General features: G+C 43.4%; 1 protein-coding gene across 1 annotated transcript; it reads left to right on the top strand.

Annotated features, from left to right (window-relative positions):
• Positions 1–9330: 9330 nt before the first annotated feature.
• Positions 9331–18148, top strand: LOC144482870 (extracellular calcium-sensing receptor-like). Its single transcript, XM_078201712.1, has 5 exons — positions 9331–9609; positions 13522–14349; positions 15152–15376; positions 17023–17146; positions 17235–18148. Exons 1-5 carry the CDS (start codon positions 9352–9354, stop codon positions 18146–18148), a joined length of 2349 nt encoding a protein of 782 aa, XP_078057838.1. The 5' UTR covers positions 9331–9351.
• Positions 18149–19646: the final 1498 nt, after the last annotated feature.

Below are 19646 nucleotides of genomic sequence, written 5' to 3' on the forward strand. Positions count from 1 at the left end.
ATGTTGTACCCCACTAGTCACTGCCTGCCATTTGGAAAAAGACCCGTTTGTTCCTACTGTTTGTTTCTTGTCTGCCAACCAGTTTTCTATCCATCACAATACACTACCCCAAATCCCATGCTCTATAATTTGACATGCTAAATTCCTATGTGGGACTTTGTCGAAAGTCTTCTGAAAATCCAAATAAACCACATCCACTGATTCTCCTCAGCAACTCTACTAGTTACATCCTCGAAAAATTCAGTTGGATTTGACAAGCATGATTTCCCTTTCATAAATTAATGCTGAGTCTGTCCAACCCTGCCACTGTTTCCCAAGTATCTTGCTATAAAATCTTTGATAATGGATTCTAGATTTTTTTCCACTACCAACATCCATTTTACTGATCTGTAATTCCTGTTTTCTCTCTACCTCCCTTTTTAAATAGTGGGGTTACATTAGCCACCCTCCAATCTATAGGAACGCTTCCAGACTATCTAGAATCTTGGAAGATGATGACTAACGCATCCAATATTTCTCGGGTCACTTCCTCATGTACTCTGGAATTTAGATTATCAGGATTTATTGGCCTTCAATCCCATCAGTTTCCCCAATACCAGTTCTCAACGAATACTGATCTCCTTCAGTTTCACTCTCTCACTAAACCCTGTGTACCCCAACATTTCTGGTATCTTATTTGTGCCCTCTCTTGTGAAGATAGAGCCAAAGTATGTATTCAGTTTGTCAGCCATTTTGTTGCTCCCCATTATAAATTCCTCTGCTTCTGACTGCATGAAGACCAACATTTGTCTTCACCAATCGTTTTCTTCTCACATACCTATAGAAACGTTTACAGCCAGTTTTTATGTTCCCTCCAGCTTACTCTCGTACTCTATTTTCCTTTCTCTACTCAGTCCCTTCCTCCTCCTTTGCTGAATTCTAAACTGCTCCCACAGGTCTGTTGTTTTCCTTGACCAATGTGCATGCCTCTTCCTTTGATCTAATACGATCTTCAATCTCCCAGCTCACCCATGCACTCCTTGAATGTTTCCTATCCACCGTCATCTCTTTAAGTAACTTTTCCCAATCTATCATAGCCAACTCGTGCCTCATATCATCGTGGTTTCCTTTAATAGAAACATATTTTGTGTCCGCAATTCCTGGAGTGGAACTTAAGCCTTGTGACTTGGAGTTGCTAGTGGTAGACCAACTGAGCTGCCACGAGTCACACTGTTTCTATGACAGGCAATGCAGTAGATTGTCCTAAACATACGGAAAGGAAAGAAAATAAGCAGGCTATTTGTTCCTTAATTAGCTGCTTCAATAAAATAGTAGAAACATTCAACTGTGGTACCGGCAAGATGCATCTGAACTCAAATAGATTCAACTCAATTTCCACAAGACTCACTCAGCTCCAGACCTCATTTAAGTCATGATAAAAGTTTGGATAACATAGTTAATTGTCAAAGGAGAGGGGAATCATAGCTACCCCTGACATCACTCCTACATTTGAGCATGTGTAGCACCAAGCAATCCTAGGAAATCTAAAGAAAATGGGGGGAGGGGGTGGTGGGGCGGGACCCGTCTAACAGGCCTGAATCATACTTGAAGAATATGAAGATTGCCATTGTTGCTAAATGCCAGAGATCACAAACCCACGACACTGTTTTAAGATTTCTTGAGTGTATTGCCCTTAGTCTAACTATCTTCTATTGTTTCTTCAAGTATTATCGCGATTGCAGAGTCAGAAATGGTGGAGTTGGTTTATAATTCCACAGGGTTCATCTCCATTCATAGATCATCTAAAAATGAAACATCCATGCCAGATTTCATCTCGACCGGAATAACATCCACACTTCGTAAACTTCGTTTACACACGGTAGCACAGTGGTTAGCACTGCTGCTTCACAGCTCCAGGGACTTGGGTTCGATTCCCGGCTCGGGTCACTGTCTGTGTGGAGTTTGCACATTCTCCTCGTGTCTGCGTGGGTTTCCTCCGGTTGCTCCGGTTTCCTCCCACAGTCCAAAGATGTGCGTGTTAGTTTGATTGGCCATGATGAAATTCCCCCTTAGTTTCCTGAGATGCGTAGGTTAGAGGGATATGGGGGTAGGGCCTGAACAAAGAACAAAGAACAAAGAACAGTACAGCACAGGAAACAGGCCCTTCGGCCCTCCAAGCCTGTGCCGCTCCTTGGTCCAACTAGACCAATCGTTTGTATCCCTCCATTCCCAGGCTGCTCATGTGACTATCCAGGTAAGTCTTAAACAATGTCAGCGTGCCTGCCTCCACCACCCTACTTGGCAGCGCATTCCAGGCCCCCACCACCCTCTGTGTAAAAAACGTCCCTCTGATGTCTGAGTTATACCTCGCCCCTCTCAGCTTGAGCCCGTGACCCCTCGTGATCGTCACCTCCAACCTGGGAAAAAGCTTCCCACTGTTCACCCTATCTATACCCTTCATAATCTTGTATACCTCTATTAGATCTCCCCTCATTCTCCGTCTTTCCAAGGAGAACAACCCCAGTCTACCCAATCTCTCCTCATAGCTAAGACACTCCATACCAGGCAACATCCTGGTAAACCTTCTCTGCACTCTCTCCAATGCCTCCACGTCCTTCTGGTAGTGCGGCGACCAGAACTGGACGCAGTACTCCAAATGTGGCCTAACCAGCGTTCTATACAGCTGCATCATCAGACTCCAGCTTTTATACTCTATACCCCGTCCTATAAAGGCAAGCATACCATATGCCTTCTTCACCACCTTCTCCACCTGTGTTGCCACCTTCAAGGATTTGTGGACTTGCACACCTAGGTCCCTCTGTGTTTCTATACTCCTGATGACTCTGCCATTTATTGTATACCTCCTCCCTACATTATTTCTTCCAAAATGCATCACTTCGCATTTATCCGGATTAAACTCCATCTGCCACCTCTCCGCCCAATTTTCCAGCCTATCTATATCCTGCTGTATTGCCCGACAATGCTCTTCGCTATCCGCAATTCCAGCCATCTTCGTGTCATCCGCAAACTTGCTGATTACACCAGTTACACCTTCTTCCAAATCATTTATATATATCACAAATAGCAGAGGCCTGGGTGGGATTGTGGTTGGTGCAGACTCGATGGGCCGAATGGCCTCTTTCTGCACTGTAGGATTCTATGATCTACTTCAGTTCACAAGTCTGATATGAATACGAATTCGCTTGATTTCGGAAAATCTGGTGAATGTTTGTTTTTTGGACCAGAGAACTTTGTATTGTTGGGTTCGCATGGTTTCGCCGATAGGACCCTTGGTTTTCTTGAAATATATTAATGACCTAGATCTAGGTATACTGGGTAGAACTTCAAAATTTGTGGATGACGCAAAAGTTGGCAGTATTATAAGCTGTGAGGAGGATGGTGAAGACCTTCAAGAGGGCGGGGGAGACGGAGGCTGTGTTGTGGTGGAGAAGTGATTAAGAGGTAAAGAAGCAGAGGTAACTGATCACCCGCCTTGGGGAAAGTGGGCAACAGAACGTAGCATTAGGGAAAGGGTACGTGGGTTTGGAATTGCCCAAAAGCTTCGGCCAGATCTCATTGCAACCTCGGTTCATGCATGGATAAGAAAAACTGAATTGAAGAGTTGTTGCGAGAGTGACCGCCCGTGACATCAAACAGTATTTAGCAGAGTCACCAAGGAAACTTTGCCAAATTGGACATCAGGAGAGAAATTGTCAGCCGGTTGGAGTCATAGCAAGCACAAAGGAAAATGATTGTGGTTATAGGATATCAATCATGTCAGCCCCAGTACATCACTGCAGAGATTCCTCAGGGTAGTCTCCTCGGCTGAACCATCTTCAGTCCCTCCACCACTAGCAAACTGTGAGAACAGAGTCTTCAATTTGCAAGATGCTGTGCAGCAATTCGCTAAGACTCGTTCGACAGTTCCTTCCAAACCCATGACCTCCAACACCTAAATGTACAAGGGCACCACCACCTGCAAGTCGCCCCCCGCCCCAGCGCACCTCCACATCCCCCTCTCCGCCCCCCCTCCCCGCCCCACCTTGTCCCTTCCCTGCAAGCCGTCCAAACGTCTGACTTTGAACCAAATCACTGTTCCTTCGCTGTGGTTGGATCAAAAACATGGACGCCCCCACCCCCCCACCCTCCCTCCCCAACAGCATTCTGGATGTACTTACACCACATGAGCTGTAGCAGTTCCATATGGTGGCGATAACAAGTAAGTACATATTGGCCTTGTCAACGAACGATCACGTTGTGGAATTAAAAAGTTAATCGATTGATTTATTGACGGAGACATGGCTAAAAGAGCTTATCAATAGAAACCACATGACACCATCGGACTCAGAGTTATAAATAAGAAGAACCGCGTGTTGGTATTTGTCAATCATATAATCAGGCCAAGAGAGAACCTAATTTCTACGGAAACTAGGGTCGCCCATTTTGGGCGACAGTTGATACCCTTAATTATGCGTCTCAAATCTGCCAGTGTTTCATTATAATCGAATTCTTTGCAGTTGACATTGTTCGCCCAATAGCACGGGGCCTAATACATTCAAAAATAAGCAGTTCGTAATTTCCTTACATATAGCGATACGAATAAGTCTTCAGCCAGACGTTTTACCAGTCCTATGAAAGTATGAAGCAAAATGCGTGCGGAATTACTCATAAGACCATAAGACATTGGAGCAGAATTAGGTCATACAGCCCTGCTCTGCTATTCGATCATGGCTGAAACATTTCTCCCTTTTCACCCGCTTCTTTTTCCGTAATGTTTGATCCCATTACCAATCAAGAACCTATCTATCTCTGGCTTAAATACACTCAGTCACCTGGCTTCCACAACCTTATGTGGCAATGAATTCCATCGATTCACCACCCTCTGGCTGAAGAAATTCTTCCTCATCTCGGTTCTAAACGGTCATCTCTTTATTCTGAGGCTGTGCCCTCGGATCCTAGTCGCTCCCCCTAATGGAAACATCTTCCCCACGCCCACTCTGTCCAGGCCTTTCATTATTCTGTAAGTTTCAATGAGGTCCCCCCTCATCATCCTATAGTTGATCGAGTACAGTCCAAAAGCCCTCAAATGTTCCTCATGTGTCAAGCTTTTCATTCCTGGGATTATTGTCGTGAACCTCTTCTGGACTCTCTCCAGGGCCAATACATCTTTCCTTAGTTACGGGCCCAAAATTGCTCACAATAGTCCAAATGTGGTCTGTCCAGAGCCTGCTAAACCCTCAGAAGAACATCCCTACTTTTGTATTCTAGTCCTCTCGAAATGAATGTTAACATTGCATTTGCCTTCCCAGCTACCAAGTCAACCTGCAAGGTAGCCTGAAGAGAATCTTGAACTCGGACCCCAAGTCCTAAAACACGCAGGAGTATTTTTGGTTGACTTGGTATCGCGTGTTCTTATCCATTGATTCTGCATGCTATGGGGTTCAAAAACAGGTGCACCAATGTCAGTCATGATTAATTTTAAAGGTTATTGCTTCGGGATCAAGTTGGTCCTCTTGGATTCAACGTGAAGAATATCACTGAGGCATTTTTAATTTCCCAGATGACTGTGGGAATGGTGAACAGATGCAACAGAGCGCTCTGGGGATTTTCTCGGTAATAAATATGCCATTATTTTTGTTTTCTTCTATGTTCAATTATGCTTCCCTCCATTAAGGAAAAGCCATGTGCTAATCGATTCCCTTTTGGGACGTGTAGTTAATTGGTTAAAAACGAAGCATGAGAGTAATGTAAGGTAGTTTTACGTATCCAACACTATATAAAGTGGGCTAAAAGGGCAGTACTTTGGGATAACACCAGTTACATTTCACGAGGATGGGTTATCTGTTGTCCTCTCTGGTATTTCTATCTGTTCTTGCCCCTGTTCGCTTGGCGGACGAACCAACGTGCAAACGCTGGGGAAAGCTTGACTTACTCGGGTTGTCTAAGGAGGCAGACATCGTTCTGGGCGGAGTTTTTAGTGTCCATGTGGATGTGGAAGATCAAGATCTCTCCTTCAGAACGCACCCGAAAGCGTTGAAGTGTACACTGTTCGTAAAACTTTGCAGTATTCTTTTTTGTGTTTCATTTAATCTAATTTGTTAATTGGTTAATTTTGTTATATGCGCCTGCAAAATGATCTGTTCCTGAATTCGGAATTCGTTTTTCAATATTGATTAATGTCAGTTTCTCACCATTACCGGGTGATCACAAGGCTTGTCATTTAAATGCAATTCTATGGAGTAAATTGGAGCAAGTCAAAGATGTAAACTTTACATTATACATTATCATTCGGTGGAAATTTGTCACGGGTGATTTAGGAGAACCAATGCTTTATGAAATTTTGACCCACACTGGATTGAAAAGTTGCAAAAGGCTCTGATTATTCGATATCTTCGTGCTAATTTGCTTGTCATTTAAATGCAATTCTATGGAGTAAATTGGAGCAAGTCAAAGATGTAAACTTTACATTATACATTATCATTCGGTGGAAATTTGTCACGGGTGATTTAGGAGAACCAATGCTTTATGAAATTTTGACCCACACTGGATTGAAAAGTTGCAAAAGGCTCTGATTATTCGATATCTTCGTGCTAATTTGTGTGAATTCAATTGGTAAACATAGAATATAAGTGCTTCGGCGGCGAATATCGCAGACATACAGAACAGAAATATCTCAAATTTGAATCCCAAATCTGCGGCAAATTAACTGACAGCTGTCTGTCCTGTGTTCAGAGCGCTCTGAATCTTACAAATGATTGTAGTCGGTATTCAGTTCCTTGTGCTAAAATTGTCATTGTGGATCTCCGTGAGGGTAGGATCCAGTGAATATACTCTCAACACCAACTGTCTAAACTCACACTGACAAATGGGTTGATGAAGAAATATGTCGCACCTCTTCCAACTGAAATTGCAACCCGCTTAAAGTTAATTGCAGATCCGTCGAATAATGGCGTTAGAATAGTATCTACATTGGGGTAAAAAATCCTGTTTGCTCTTATTCCAAAAATGTGCGGTTTAGGTGGATTAGTGGGGTAAATACGTGGCATTATCGGGATGGGTCATGAGTAAGATGCTCTGTTGGAGAGTCGGTGCTGACTCGATGGGCCGAATGGCCTCCATCTGCACTATCGGGATTCTGTGATTCTATGATTCCATGTAACGACATCCTTATTTTTTCTGTTTTTTTATGAATTTTCATGTCGGATATTCCTTTTGAAATCATAATCTATTATTTTCGAATATGTTTACGATTTCTCCAGTAGCAACCAGAAGATTCATTTTAACTTCTGCGCTTCTTACCAGACAGCTGATGTGGGCACAACACAGTGATCCAACTACGCATATTATCTTCCTTTGTAGGCAACTGAAGTGAACTGGTCCGACAAGTTTTATTACCGCTAGACTTGATTATTCCAAAGCACTGCTGGCTGGCCCCTTATCTACCACTGTCCATAGACATAAACTCATAACCGGCTGCCATATCAGGCCTAACTAACATCAAGCCCTACTCGCCCATTTACCCTGTGCTGGCTGACGGACATTGGCTGTATTAAGCAATACATTGACCTTAGCTGTGCTAGCGTGGCTCAGATAGCAGCACGCCAGCGTGTGAGTCACAATGTTGTGGGTCCAAGTTTCGATCGAGAGATTGAGGACAAGCAACAGGACTCCGACGCAGTACTGAGGGACTGCTGCACTGTTGGAGGTGCTATCATTTCGATTAGAAATTAAACCAATGGGCCCATCTGATCCCTCGAGTGAATGTAGCAGATCTCATTGTATTCTTTTGAAACAGAGCCAGGAATTCCTTTCGCCGTTCTTGTCAATATTCATCTCTCAATCAACATCACAAAAACAATTATTTTGTCATTATCACAGTACTCATTGTTGGAGTTTGCTGTGTGACACGTTGAAAGCACTTCGCTGGCCGTAAAGCACTTTGCGGCTTCCAGTCGTTGTGACAGGTGCTATATAACATGCAAGTACTTATTTTTAAGATCCTCATCCTTGTTTCAACTTGTTCCATATCCTACTGTGACCCTCGCTGCAACTTCCTACTGCTCTGCGACAGTCTGACATATCTGCATTTCTCCAATCTGGTCTCTTATGCGTTCCCATTTTAATCGCTGCACCACTGAGGGCCAAGCGTTCAGCTGACGAAGCAATAAGCTCTGGAATTCCCTTCCTAAACCACCATACCTCTCTATTTCTCTTCCCCTTTTTAAACGGATATTAAAACCTACTTTTTGAACTAAGCTATGGATCACCTGCCCTTACATCTCCTTATGTGGCTTCTTGTCAGATGTTGTTTGATAACGCTCCCATGAAGCGTGTTCGGACATTTAAATAAGGTCAGTACCAAAGTAGGGAAATAGTTACTGCTGTTCACTCTTTATTGTAGGCATCATCTGCAGGAAATCACTCTGAGGGAGACACGAAAGGAGATTTATAACCTTGAATTGGCAGAATTCATGATGTTTTTCAATTCACCAATATTTAAGTGATCCATCTATAAGAATAGTTAAATGCATGCATCACACTCAAGCAATTTTGATTATTTTTTAAAGAAAAGAACTGATATGATGTACTATCTGTTCCCTTTCCTTACTTGGCGCAAATGTCTCAATAGCAGATCCCATTGATCAAGGATATTATTTCTAACTTGGAATTCTAGGCTCCAAATTACGACATACTTTTCCACTTCACTGTGGTCTCTAAGGATTGTTTTGAAAAATGATAAAGCAAGAGTAACCTAACGCAAGAGAAATAGGTGTTGATAATAACTCATTTTGTTGGGTTATTCCCTTAAGTCTGGAGGCGAATGGATAATTATGTGCAGTAGTGTATCTAAATAAGAGAGTAACTTAATCCTAATACACTGTTTTCTGTCCAATTCTACTTTTTACTGCCGTTAGAGTTCTTACGAATTCACAAAATTATATAATGCCTACAGTGCACAAGGAGGCCATTCGGCCCATTGAGTCTGCATCGATTCTCTGACACTGTATCTTACCCAAGCCCACCCCAACCTTTCCCCATACTCCACGAATCTATCTAACCTACACATTTTTAGCCAGCAAGGGAAAATTCACCATGGCCAATCCACCTCACCTGCCCATCTTTGGGTTGTGGGAGGAAACTGGAGCACCCGGAGGAAACCCAAGCAGACACGGGAGAACATGCAAACTCCACACAGTCACCCAAGGCCAGAATTGAACCCGGGAACTGGCGCTGTGAGGCAGTAATGCTTTTTTATTCCTTCAGGTGACTGCCGTATTAATGAGTCCGAGAAATGCAAATTCCTCTTTTACACCCCTCTACCAATATGTTTTCTGCAGCTTTCGGTTCAGACTTTTTCGGTTTGCAATCGCGATGATCTTTGCAATAGAAGAAATCAACAAGAACCCCGATCTGCTTCCAAATATTACGCTGGGTTACTCGATTTATGATTCTTGTGGAATGCCCGCTGTGTCAATAAAAGCTGCCTTTGAGTTTTTAAACAGATATGAAAGCACATCTTCAGATTCTGTCTGCAAGCGATCTCCCGTGGTTCCTGCCATTGTTGGCGATTCTGGATCATCGCAGACCATAGCAATCGCGTCTTTAATCGCCCCCTTTCGGATTCCTGTGGTAAGTTGTTTCATGAACTGATATAGCAGCTGATGCATGACAATTGGAAAATGAATATGTAATTGTCCTCTTCCATTAAATCCTTGCTGATCAGTCTCTGATAAAACTGCTTTAAGCAACTGGATTTTTCCTTCACAATTTCGGCTAAAATTGTAAACTTTCTGTCTGTGTTCAATTGTTTTCCAGCTCAGTTAAAATATCATGAACTAATTGGAGGGCTCTTGGATACGTGCTATATATTTCAGCGTTTGGAACATGTTTTTACTGATAAAACTAATTCCTTTCAGCATGATAAACTTTGATCTAGCGTGCTATTTAGTTTCTTATCCCAACAGTGGCAATTGAGTTTTGATGATTCAGATAAAAGGGATAAAACCTTATTATGTCCAACTACAAAGAAGCCGTTTATAAATTTTATTTTATTTATTATTGTCACATGAATTGGTAAACAGTGAAAAATATTGTTTCTTGCGCTTTGCAGACAAAGCCTACCGTTCGTAGAGAAGGAAAGGAAAGGGTATAGAATGCAGTGTTACAGTCATAGCTAGGGCATAGAGTTTGATGGCAGCAGGGAAGAAACTGTTCTTGAGTTGGTTGGTTGACCTCAGACTTTAGTGCTTTGCATTTATGGACTGATTTAATATGTACAATGGTAAATAAAATCAGAAGCAATTAATCCATTATAGTATTACCCACATTTGCTGTTATTGCAATATTAAAGGACAGTACAAAATCAACAATTTGCTTAACCACATGTATCTCAATGGATAATATTGCAATGTTTGATCTGATATGTTTATATTCACCCGTGTTACCTTAAACTCATTAGTGCTTTCATACAAATGTTGTTGAGATTTGCCTAATGTATATATATTTTCTAATTTCCATTACGTCTTCTGCAAATCCAATCTATTTTTCAGTTATGTTATTATGAAGAATATTTATGTTTGTATTCACATTTAATGGTAACGTATACTCAAGAGGGGTTGAAAATTAAAATAAAACGAAGCAAAACTGAAGCAGGCATTTGGGATTTGGAGATACTGCAAAAGAAAACCTGCCAATGATTAAGAAAGTTACACTAACGTAGCTTTATTATCTAAAGTCCCTATTGCAGAATGCATATTATTATAGCAAGCAGCATATACTGCAATTGCATACTCCAAATGATATGTTTTTAAATTCATTCATGGGGCATGGGCGTCGCTGGCTGGCCAACATTTATTGCCCAGCCCTAGTTACTCTTGGAGGGCAATTGAGAGTCACATGTAGACCAGACCAGGTGAGGATGGCAGATTTCCTTTCAAAGAACAAAGAACAAAGAACAATACAGCACAGGAACAGGCCCTTCGGCCCTCCAAGCCCGCGCCGCTCCCCGGTCCAGGATTGAATCCTGAATCCAGGATCCCCACCCAATTTTCCAGCCTATCTACATACCAATATCCTATCCACCGAGCTGTCCCTCACAGCTACGATGCTTTGTTCATTACAACCTATTAACTTACCCCCACCCCCCCATTCCAGACCATGTGATCTCCAGGGAGAGGCGAAAACCCAGAGTGAAAAACCCCAGGGCCAATATGGGGAAAAAAAATCTGGGAAATTCCTCTCCGACCCCCTGAGGCGATCGAAACGAGTCCAGGAGATCACAATGGCCCCGATCGGAAAATGCTTCCCAACCCTAGTCATTTCCACTTCCACGAACACCATATGAATCCCCTGCCCCCGAGACAGGTTCCCAACTATCCGCAGTCTCACTCTGTACTGGCACCAGCAAGATGATCGTAGAATGAAGCCTTGAAACGAGAAACCAGGAACAATTAGCCCGCGCCGCTCCCTGGTCCAAACTAGATCACTCTTTTGTATCCCTCCATTCCCACTCCGTTCATATAGCTGTCTAGATAAGTCTTAAACGTTCCCAGTGTGTCCGCCTCCACCACCTTGCCCGGCAACACATTCCAGGCCCCCACGACCCTCTGTGTGAAATATGTCCTTCTGATATCTGTGTTAAACCTCCCCCCCTTCACCTTGAACCTATGACCCCTCGTGAACGTCACCACCGACCCGGGGAAAAGCTTCCCACCGTTCACCCTATCTATGCCTTTCATAATTTTATACACCTCTATTAAGTCTCCCCTCATCCTCCGTCTTTCCAAGGAGAACAACCCCAGTTTCCCCAATCTCTCCTCATAACCAAGCCCCTCCATACCAGGCAACATCCTGGTAAACCTCCTCTGTACTCTCTCCAAAGCCTCCACGTCCTTCTGGTAGTGTGGCGACCAGAACTGGACGCAGTATTCCAAATGCGGCCGAACCAACGTTCTATACATCTGCAACATCAGACCCCAACTTTTATACTCTATGCCCCGTCCTATAAAGGCAAGCATGCCATATGCCTTCTTCACCACCTTCTCCACCTGTGACGTCACCTTCAAAGATCTGTGGACTTGCACACCCAGGTCCCTCTGCGTCTCTACACCCTTTATGGTTCTTCCATTTATCGTGTAGCTCCTCCCTACATTATTCCCACCAAAATGCATCACTTCGCATTTATCAGGATTGAACTCCATCTGCCATTTCCTTGCCCAAATTTCCAGCCTATCTATATCTTTCTGTAGCCTCTGACAATGTTCCTCACTATCTGCAAGTCCTGCCAGTTTTGTGTCGTCCGCAAACTTACTGATCACCCCAGTTACTCCTTCTTCCAGATCATTTATATAAATCACAAACAGCAGAGGTCCCAATACAGAGCCCTGCGGTACACCACTAGTCACAGGCCTCCAGCCGGAAAAAGACCCTTCCACTACCACCCTCTGTCTTCTATGACCAAGCCAGTTCTCCACCCATCTAGCCACCTCCCCCTTTATCCCATGGGATCCAACCTTTTTCACTAGCCTACCATGAGGGACTTTGTCAAACGCTTTACTAAAGTCCATATAGACAACATCCACGGCCCTTCCTTCGTCAACCATTTTGGTCACTTCTTCAAAAAACACCACCAGGTTCGTGAGGCATGACCTCCCTCTCACAAAACCATGTTGACTATCGTTAATGAGTTTATTCCTTTCTAAATGCGCATACATCCTATCTTTAAGAATCTTCTCCAACAACTTCCCCACCACGGACGTCAAGCTCACCGGCCTATAATTACCCGGGTTATCCTTCCTACCCTTCTTAAATAACGGGACCACATTGGCTATCCTCCAATCCTCTGGGACCTCACCTGTGTCCAGTGACGAGACAAAGATTTGCGTCAGAGGCCCAACTATTTCATCTCTCGTCTCCCTGAGCAGCCTTGGATAGATTCCATCAGGCCCTGGGGATTTGTCAGTCTTTATATTCTCTAACAAACCTAACACTTCCTCCTTTGTAATGGAGATTTTCTCCAACGGTTCAACACTCCCCTCAGAGACACTCCCAGTCAACACATCCCTCTCCTTAGTGAATACCGACGCAAAGTATTCATTTAGGATCTCCCCTACCTCTTTGGGCTCCAAGCATAAGTCCCCACTTTTGTCCCTGAGAGGTCCGATTTGTCCCTGAGAGGTCCGTTTTGTCCCTGAGAGGTCCGTTTTGTCCCTGAGAGGTCCGTTTTGTCCCTGAGAGGTCCGTTTTGTCCCTGAGAGGTCCGTTTTGTCCCTGAGAGGTCCTAGAGGACATTGGTGAACCAGATGGGTTTTTCCGGCAATCCACAGTGGTTTCATGGTCATCAGTAGATTCTTAATTCCAGATATCTTTTATTGAATTCAAATTCCACCATCTGCCATGGTGTCATCCGAACCCGGGTCTCCATAACATTAGCTGAGTTTCTGAATTAGTAGACTAGCGATAATACCACTGGGCCACCTCCAATGTATCAATTACACACATATATCAATTATTAGTTATGTGTATTGTTTAACATTTCTCTAGGTTAGCTACGTCGCGACATGTGCATGTCTGAGTAACAGGCATGAATATCCGTCGTTTTTTAGAACAATCCCGAGTGATTACTTTCAGGTGAGAGCTTTAGCTCAACTTATGAAACATTTTGGATGGACTTGGATCGGGACAATTAGAAGCGATGATGACTATGGTAACTTTGGAATGCAAGCTTTCACAGAGGCCGTGCAAGAGTTAGGCATTTGCATCGCCTTCTCTGAGTCTTTTCACATTACATATTCAAGGAACAAATTACTTCAAACTATGGAAATTATAAAGAAATCTTCCACCAAAGTTATTCTTGCCTTCCTTGCGCAAGCCGATATGAGCATTTTACTGCAGGAAGTCGCAAGGCAGAATGTAACCGGCATTCAATGGATAGGAAGTGAAGCATGGGTCACCACCACTGTTATGCCCCCCAAAGAGAGTAAACAATTCCTTGTTGGCACAATTGGAATTGCGATTCGAAAAGTACATGTGCCTGGATTGAAAGAGTTTCTGATGCAGGCTCACCCATCTGAATATCCGGGAAACCCGCTAATGGAAGAATTTTGGGAAAGAGCGTTCAGCTGCCATTTAAAGAACGCAGGAAACACATTCGAATCTGATTCTTGGTTCAAGGAATGCACTGGAAAAGAGAATCTACATTCCGCACACAACGATTATACCGATTTGTCAGAGTACAGAGTCACTTACAACGTATACAAATCGACTTATGCTATAGCCCACGCTCTACACAATATGCTCTCGTGTCAAAAAGGCAACGGACCATTTTATAATAACAGTTGTGCAAATGTTTCAAACTTTAAACCTTGGCAGGTAACTGACTCATTAAATAATTTATTTCATGAATGATAATGACATGTGTAAGAAAAATGTCTAACAATGCTTAGAATTTGAATGTAAGGAAAACTTAGAGTCATAGAGGTTTACAGCATGGAAACAGGCCCTTCGGCCCAAGCTGTCCATGCCGCCCAGTTTTTACCACTAAGCTAGTCCCAATTTCGCGCATTTGGCCCATATCCCCCTAGATCCATCTTACCCATGTAACTGTCTAAATGCTTTTTAAAAGACAAAATTGTACCTGCCTCTACTACTGCCTCTGGCAGTTTGTTCCAGACACTCACTACCCTCTGAGTGAAAAAAATGCCCTTCTGGACCATATGTATCTCTCCCCTCTCAATTTAAACCTATGTCCTCTAGTTTTAGGCTCCCTTACCTTTGGGAAAGGGTGTTGACTACCATATATATGACCCTCATTATTTTATAGACCTCTATAAGATCACCCCTAAACCTCCTACGCTGCAGGGGAAAATGTCCCAGTCTATCCAGCCTCTCCTTATAGCTCAAACCATCAAGTCCGGGTAACATCCTAGTAAATCTTTTCTGCACTCTCTCTAGTTTAATAATATCCTTCCTCTCATAGGGTGATCAGAACTTGCATCTATAGAGCGCCTTTGCGACCCTGGATTAGACACATCAGGGTTTCACAAAAAGGTGATAATGTGTTTTAGTAATGTTGGTTGAAGGATAAATATTTTCCAAGACAGCGGGAATACTGTTCCGCTCCTTGAAATTGAGACAAATGTTCTTCTTACTACATTTTCAATTTCTGATGCAGCTTCTACATTACATGCAAAGAGTAAACTTCAGAACAAAGATTGGCGAACACATATATTTTGACAGTAATGGCGACCCAGTGGCGACATATGACATCGTAAACTGGCAGGCGACAGATGTCGGTGCCGAGATTGTAACTGTTGGGCACTATGATGGAGCTGCCCCCCCAGACCAAAAATTTATATTATCCGAAGACGCAATCGTATGGAGTGGAGGCCAGGCTACAGTAAGGATTCCCATTACGTTGAAAAAAACCCTCAAATGTTACAGGTGTTAACTTAGATGAGTCTATTTGTAAACGGAGCAAGCATTATAACTCATGATGAAATCGTCACATTATAAATCTACTTAGGACTGTGATTTGTCTCAGACCCAGATGTGAGAAACAGGTGAAAAAGAACAGAATCAGAAACATAAGAATGAACGGATCTTTTCAGTAAGTTATAAAATGTGACTAGACAGCAGGAACCACTCACAACATCCAACCTCATATCACTTGATGTTTGGATCTTCGAATGCCTTCATAGCCCTCATCGTCACCCCTCGCCCCCCCCCCCCCCCCCCCGCCCCCCCGATCCCCGCCCCGCCCCCGGACTCTGCAACCTCCTTCAACCGGCTTTCAATGAACCAGACCTGAACTCTGGAATAGCACCTGTAAACTTACCAGCTTCTCTCGGTCCCTCTTCCCCTTTCAGATTTTGATAACATCTACTTCTTTGGCGAAGTGTTAGTCGCCTGCCCTAATGTCTCATTCTTTCTCATTTCTATCTGTGTCTACCCTTAGAAATCATAGAATCATAGAAACCCTACAGCACAGAAAGAGGCCATTCGGCCCATCGAGTCTGAACCGACCACAATCCCACCCAGGCCCTACCCCCTTAGAATAAAAGACACCCGACCAAGTCTCTCATAAGGGAACTTGCAAAGCTTTAACTGCCAGGTCCTATTGCCTCCGTTTGCCACAGTGCATTCGCAGCGAATAATTTGCTTAATCACCACCTCAACACTACTTTTTACACTCATGCACTATCAAAGTATTTACTCTCCACGTATATCCTACCGCATGGCACTCACTATACATATTCCGGCAACAACTTTAATAGCCGTCACCAGTGATGGTTTGGTTTCAACAAATACGTTGGGGCCCTAATTCTTCCCAGCCAAACCCACGCAAACTTCTCGCATAATACATAGAAGCACAGTGCAGAGGGAGGCCATTCGGCCCATTAGGTTGGCACCGCCCACAATCCCAATTGGGCCCTATTCCCGTAACCCCACACATTTACGCTGCTAATCCCTCAGGCACTTAAGCATGGCCAATCAACTTAACCTGCGCATGCTTGGACTGTGGGAGAAAACTGGAGCACCCGGAGGAAACCCACGCAGACGCGGGGCGAATGTGCAAACTTGACAGTGACCCAGAGCCGGAATTGAACCCGGGTCCTAGGCGCTGTGAGGCAGCAGTGCTAACCCTTCGATGCTCAGCATTTTTCATTTTGCACTATAAATGTTTATCTGAAATGCCTCCACCCCACCCTAGACTGCAGAGGTGAAGAATTCACGCTTTTCCTTTCTTAAAATGTATGATCAACCATTCGGCTGCCGCTTTCTCCTCCGCTTCATTGCATTGACCATAACTCTCCCCGAAATTTAGTCCTGCCTTACCCTGAACATTTTTAAACCAGTCTCTTTCCCTTATATCTAAAGTCCTTCAACAAGCTGACAAGCCCCCTACCTGTGCCCATCTTACCTAAAAATGAAATAAACAACAGCTTTTGCAAAGTAGACCGATCAGATCATTAGAAAAAACATTGCCAATTGCAAACTCTATTATTAGTGAACTCTTGATTAATTTTTGGCTTTAATTCAAAGGTTCCAAAAGCAATATGTTCTGAAAGTTGTACTCCAGGAACAAGAAAAGCTGCACGGATAGGGCAGCCCAAATGTTGCTTTGATTGTGTACAATGTTCGCAGGGAGAAATTAGTAACACTACAGGTAAGATATATCTCAGACCCCTTCATTCATTTGACAGATAAGAATTCAGCAGAACCATACTTTACAATGTCGATATGTTTCTTTTTAGATGCGACCGATTGCATTCCATGTCCAACCGATTACAAGTCCAATCAACAGCGAGACCAGTGCATTTTAAAAGAGATAGAATTTTTATCCTTCTATGAGACCATGGGGATTATTCTTGTGGCGCTGGCATTGCTTGGATGCTGCATTACTTTAATCGTGTTTGTTACCTTTTATACTCACCGAGATACTCCAATTGTCAAAGCTAACAACTCGGAGTTAAGCTTCCTCCTCATTCTTGCATTAATGCTTTGTTTCCTCTGTTCCATTACGTTTGTTGGTGAACCCTCAGTCTGGTCCTGCATGTTACGCCACACAGCATTCGGTATTACGTTTGTTCTTTGCGTGTCTTGCGTCCTGAGTAAAACAATTATTGTGGTACTTGCATTTAAAGCAACTCTTCCCAACAACAACATAATGAAGTGGTTTGGACCAGCGCAACAGCGACTGACTGTTTTAACACTTACTTTGTTGCAATGCCTAATTTGCATGACGTGGCTTACCACATCTCCACCTTATCCTCTGAAAAACAGCGAGTATTTTAATGAGATAATCGTCTTTGAATGCAATGTAGGGTCTTCAATCGCCTTCTATTGTGTCCTGGGCTACATTGGAGTTTTGTCTTGTGTGTGCTTTGTGGCAGCTTTCCTAGCTCGACAACTTCCTGATAATTTCAATGAAGCCAAGCACATAACTTTTAGCATGCTTATCTTCTGCGCCGTCTGGATAACTTTCATTCCAGCTTATGTAAGCTCTCCTGGGAAGTACACAGTAGCTGTAGAGGTGTTTGCTATTTTGGCATCTAGCTTCGCCTTGCTGGTCTGTATTTTCGCGCCGAAATGTTATATTATCTTGCTGCAACGAGAAAAGAACACTAGGAAACATGTAATGGGCAAAATGCCTTCCAAAAAGCTTTGAAAACTTATAAAGCCGTATCCAGTTTTGTTTGACCATTTTTGGTTCTTAATTGCTTGGTGGAAAATAAAATTTATTGTGTTCGTATTGAGCGCTCATACCTGTAAGGCAAGGCATTCCTCATTCAGGGGCAATGCAAATCTGGTAAAGTTACGAACGCTAATTGAATTTTGTTAACAATTTTATCATGGCACCCGTTTCATTTTCATTAAAATGGATCAATTACTTGTTAATTAATGTGGTTGCACAAAGCCATGTATTTTGTTTGAACACCAGGCAGATGGACCACCTGTGACTCTGTTAGAACATAAGCTGCTGGTGGAAACTTAACGGGAATCAATTCTGAAAGTGTTTAATCTATTCAGACTGCACAAAGTATCCTGTAATTGGAATAGTTTATATGTTTTTTATTCATTCGTGGGACATGGGCGTTGCTGGCTGGCCAGCATGTATAGCCCATCCCTAGTTGCCTGAGGGCAGTTGAGAGTTAACAGCATTGCTGTGGGTTTGGAGTCACATGTAGGCCAGCCGGTGTAAGGACGGCGGATTTGCTTCCCTAAAGGACATTAGTGAACCAGATGTGTTTTTCCGAAAATCGACAACGGTTTCATGGTCATCAGTAGATTCTTATTCCAAATATTTTAAAAATTGCATTCCACCATCTGCCGTGGCAGGATTCGAACCCGAGTCCCCAGAACATTAACTGCGTTTGTGGATTAAGGGTCTATTCGCTCCAAGTATTAACGGCGACCGGTGACCGCCCATTTAAATTGCAAAGAGATCACCTCGAATTTGAGATGCCTTTAGAATTGGCAGCCGGTGGGATGACAGGTGAAGCGGGCTGATTTGAGGAGTCAGAATCAGGCTGGGCCAACTGTTAGTCTGCTATGTTGCGGGGTAGAGAAGGGTCGCGATTGAGAACCATATAATCCCTACAGTGCAGTAAGAGGCCATTCGGCTCATTGAGTCTGCACTGACTCAACGAAAGAACATCTTACCCAGGTCATCCTCTCCTCCCTATCACCATAGACGTGAGCATTTACCATTGCCAGTCAACCTAACCTGCACATCTTTGCCCTGTCGGAGGAAACCGGAGCTCATGCAGACACAAGGGAAAAGTACAAACTCCACAGTCACCCAAGGCCGGGGTCGAATCAGGGTTCTTTGCGCTGTGAGGCAACAGTGCTGACCAGCGTGACTGCCAGTGTAAAAAAAACGTCGAGACGTCGGAGCAGGGGTAGGAAATTAGGCCCCTCGAGTCTGCTCTGCCATTGAATTATATAATAGATAATCTTCTACTTTAATTCCATTTACCCGCGCTATTCCATAACCCATGATATGTTCAATATCCAGATAGCTATCAATCTCTATCTTGAGTGTACTCAACAACAGCCCTCTGGAGTAAATAATTCCAACGATTCATCACACTGTGGTTACAGAAATTCCACCTCACCCCAGCCCTAAATGGCCCACTGTGTCCCCGAATTCTAGACCAGAAACA

The sequence above is a fragment of the Mustelus asterias genome, chromosome 3, assembly GCF_964213995.1.
Source record: "Mustelus asterias chromosome 3, sMusAst1.hap1.1, whole genome shotgun sequence".
Classification (NCBI taxonomy): Eukaryota; Metazoa; Chordata; class Chondrichthyes; order Carcharhiniformes; family Triakidae; genus Mustelus; species Mustelus asterias.

What these genes read in the sequence shown, in the direction of transcription:
- LOC144482870 (XM_078201712.1), top strand. Translation starts at nt 9,352, where the DNA reads ATGATCTTTGCAATAGAAGAAATCAACAAGAACCCCGATCTGCTTCCA. An exon ending in CCCCCTTTCGGATTCCTGTG is followed by an intron (nt 9,610 to 13,521) that starts GTAAGTTGTTTC and finishes ACATTTCTCTAG; the next exon opens with GTTAGCTACGTCGCGACATG. An exon ending in GGAGTGGAGGCCAGGCTACA is followed by an intron (nt 15,377 to 17,022) that starts GTAAGGATTCCC and finishes TTTAATTCAAAG; the next exon opens with GTTCCAAAAGCAATATGTTC.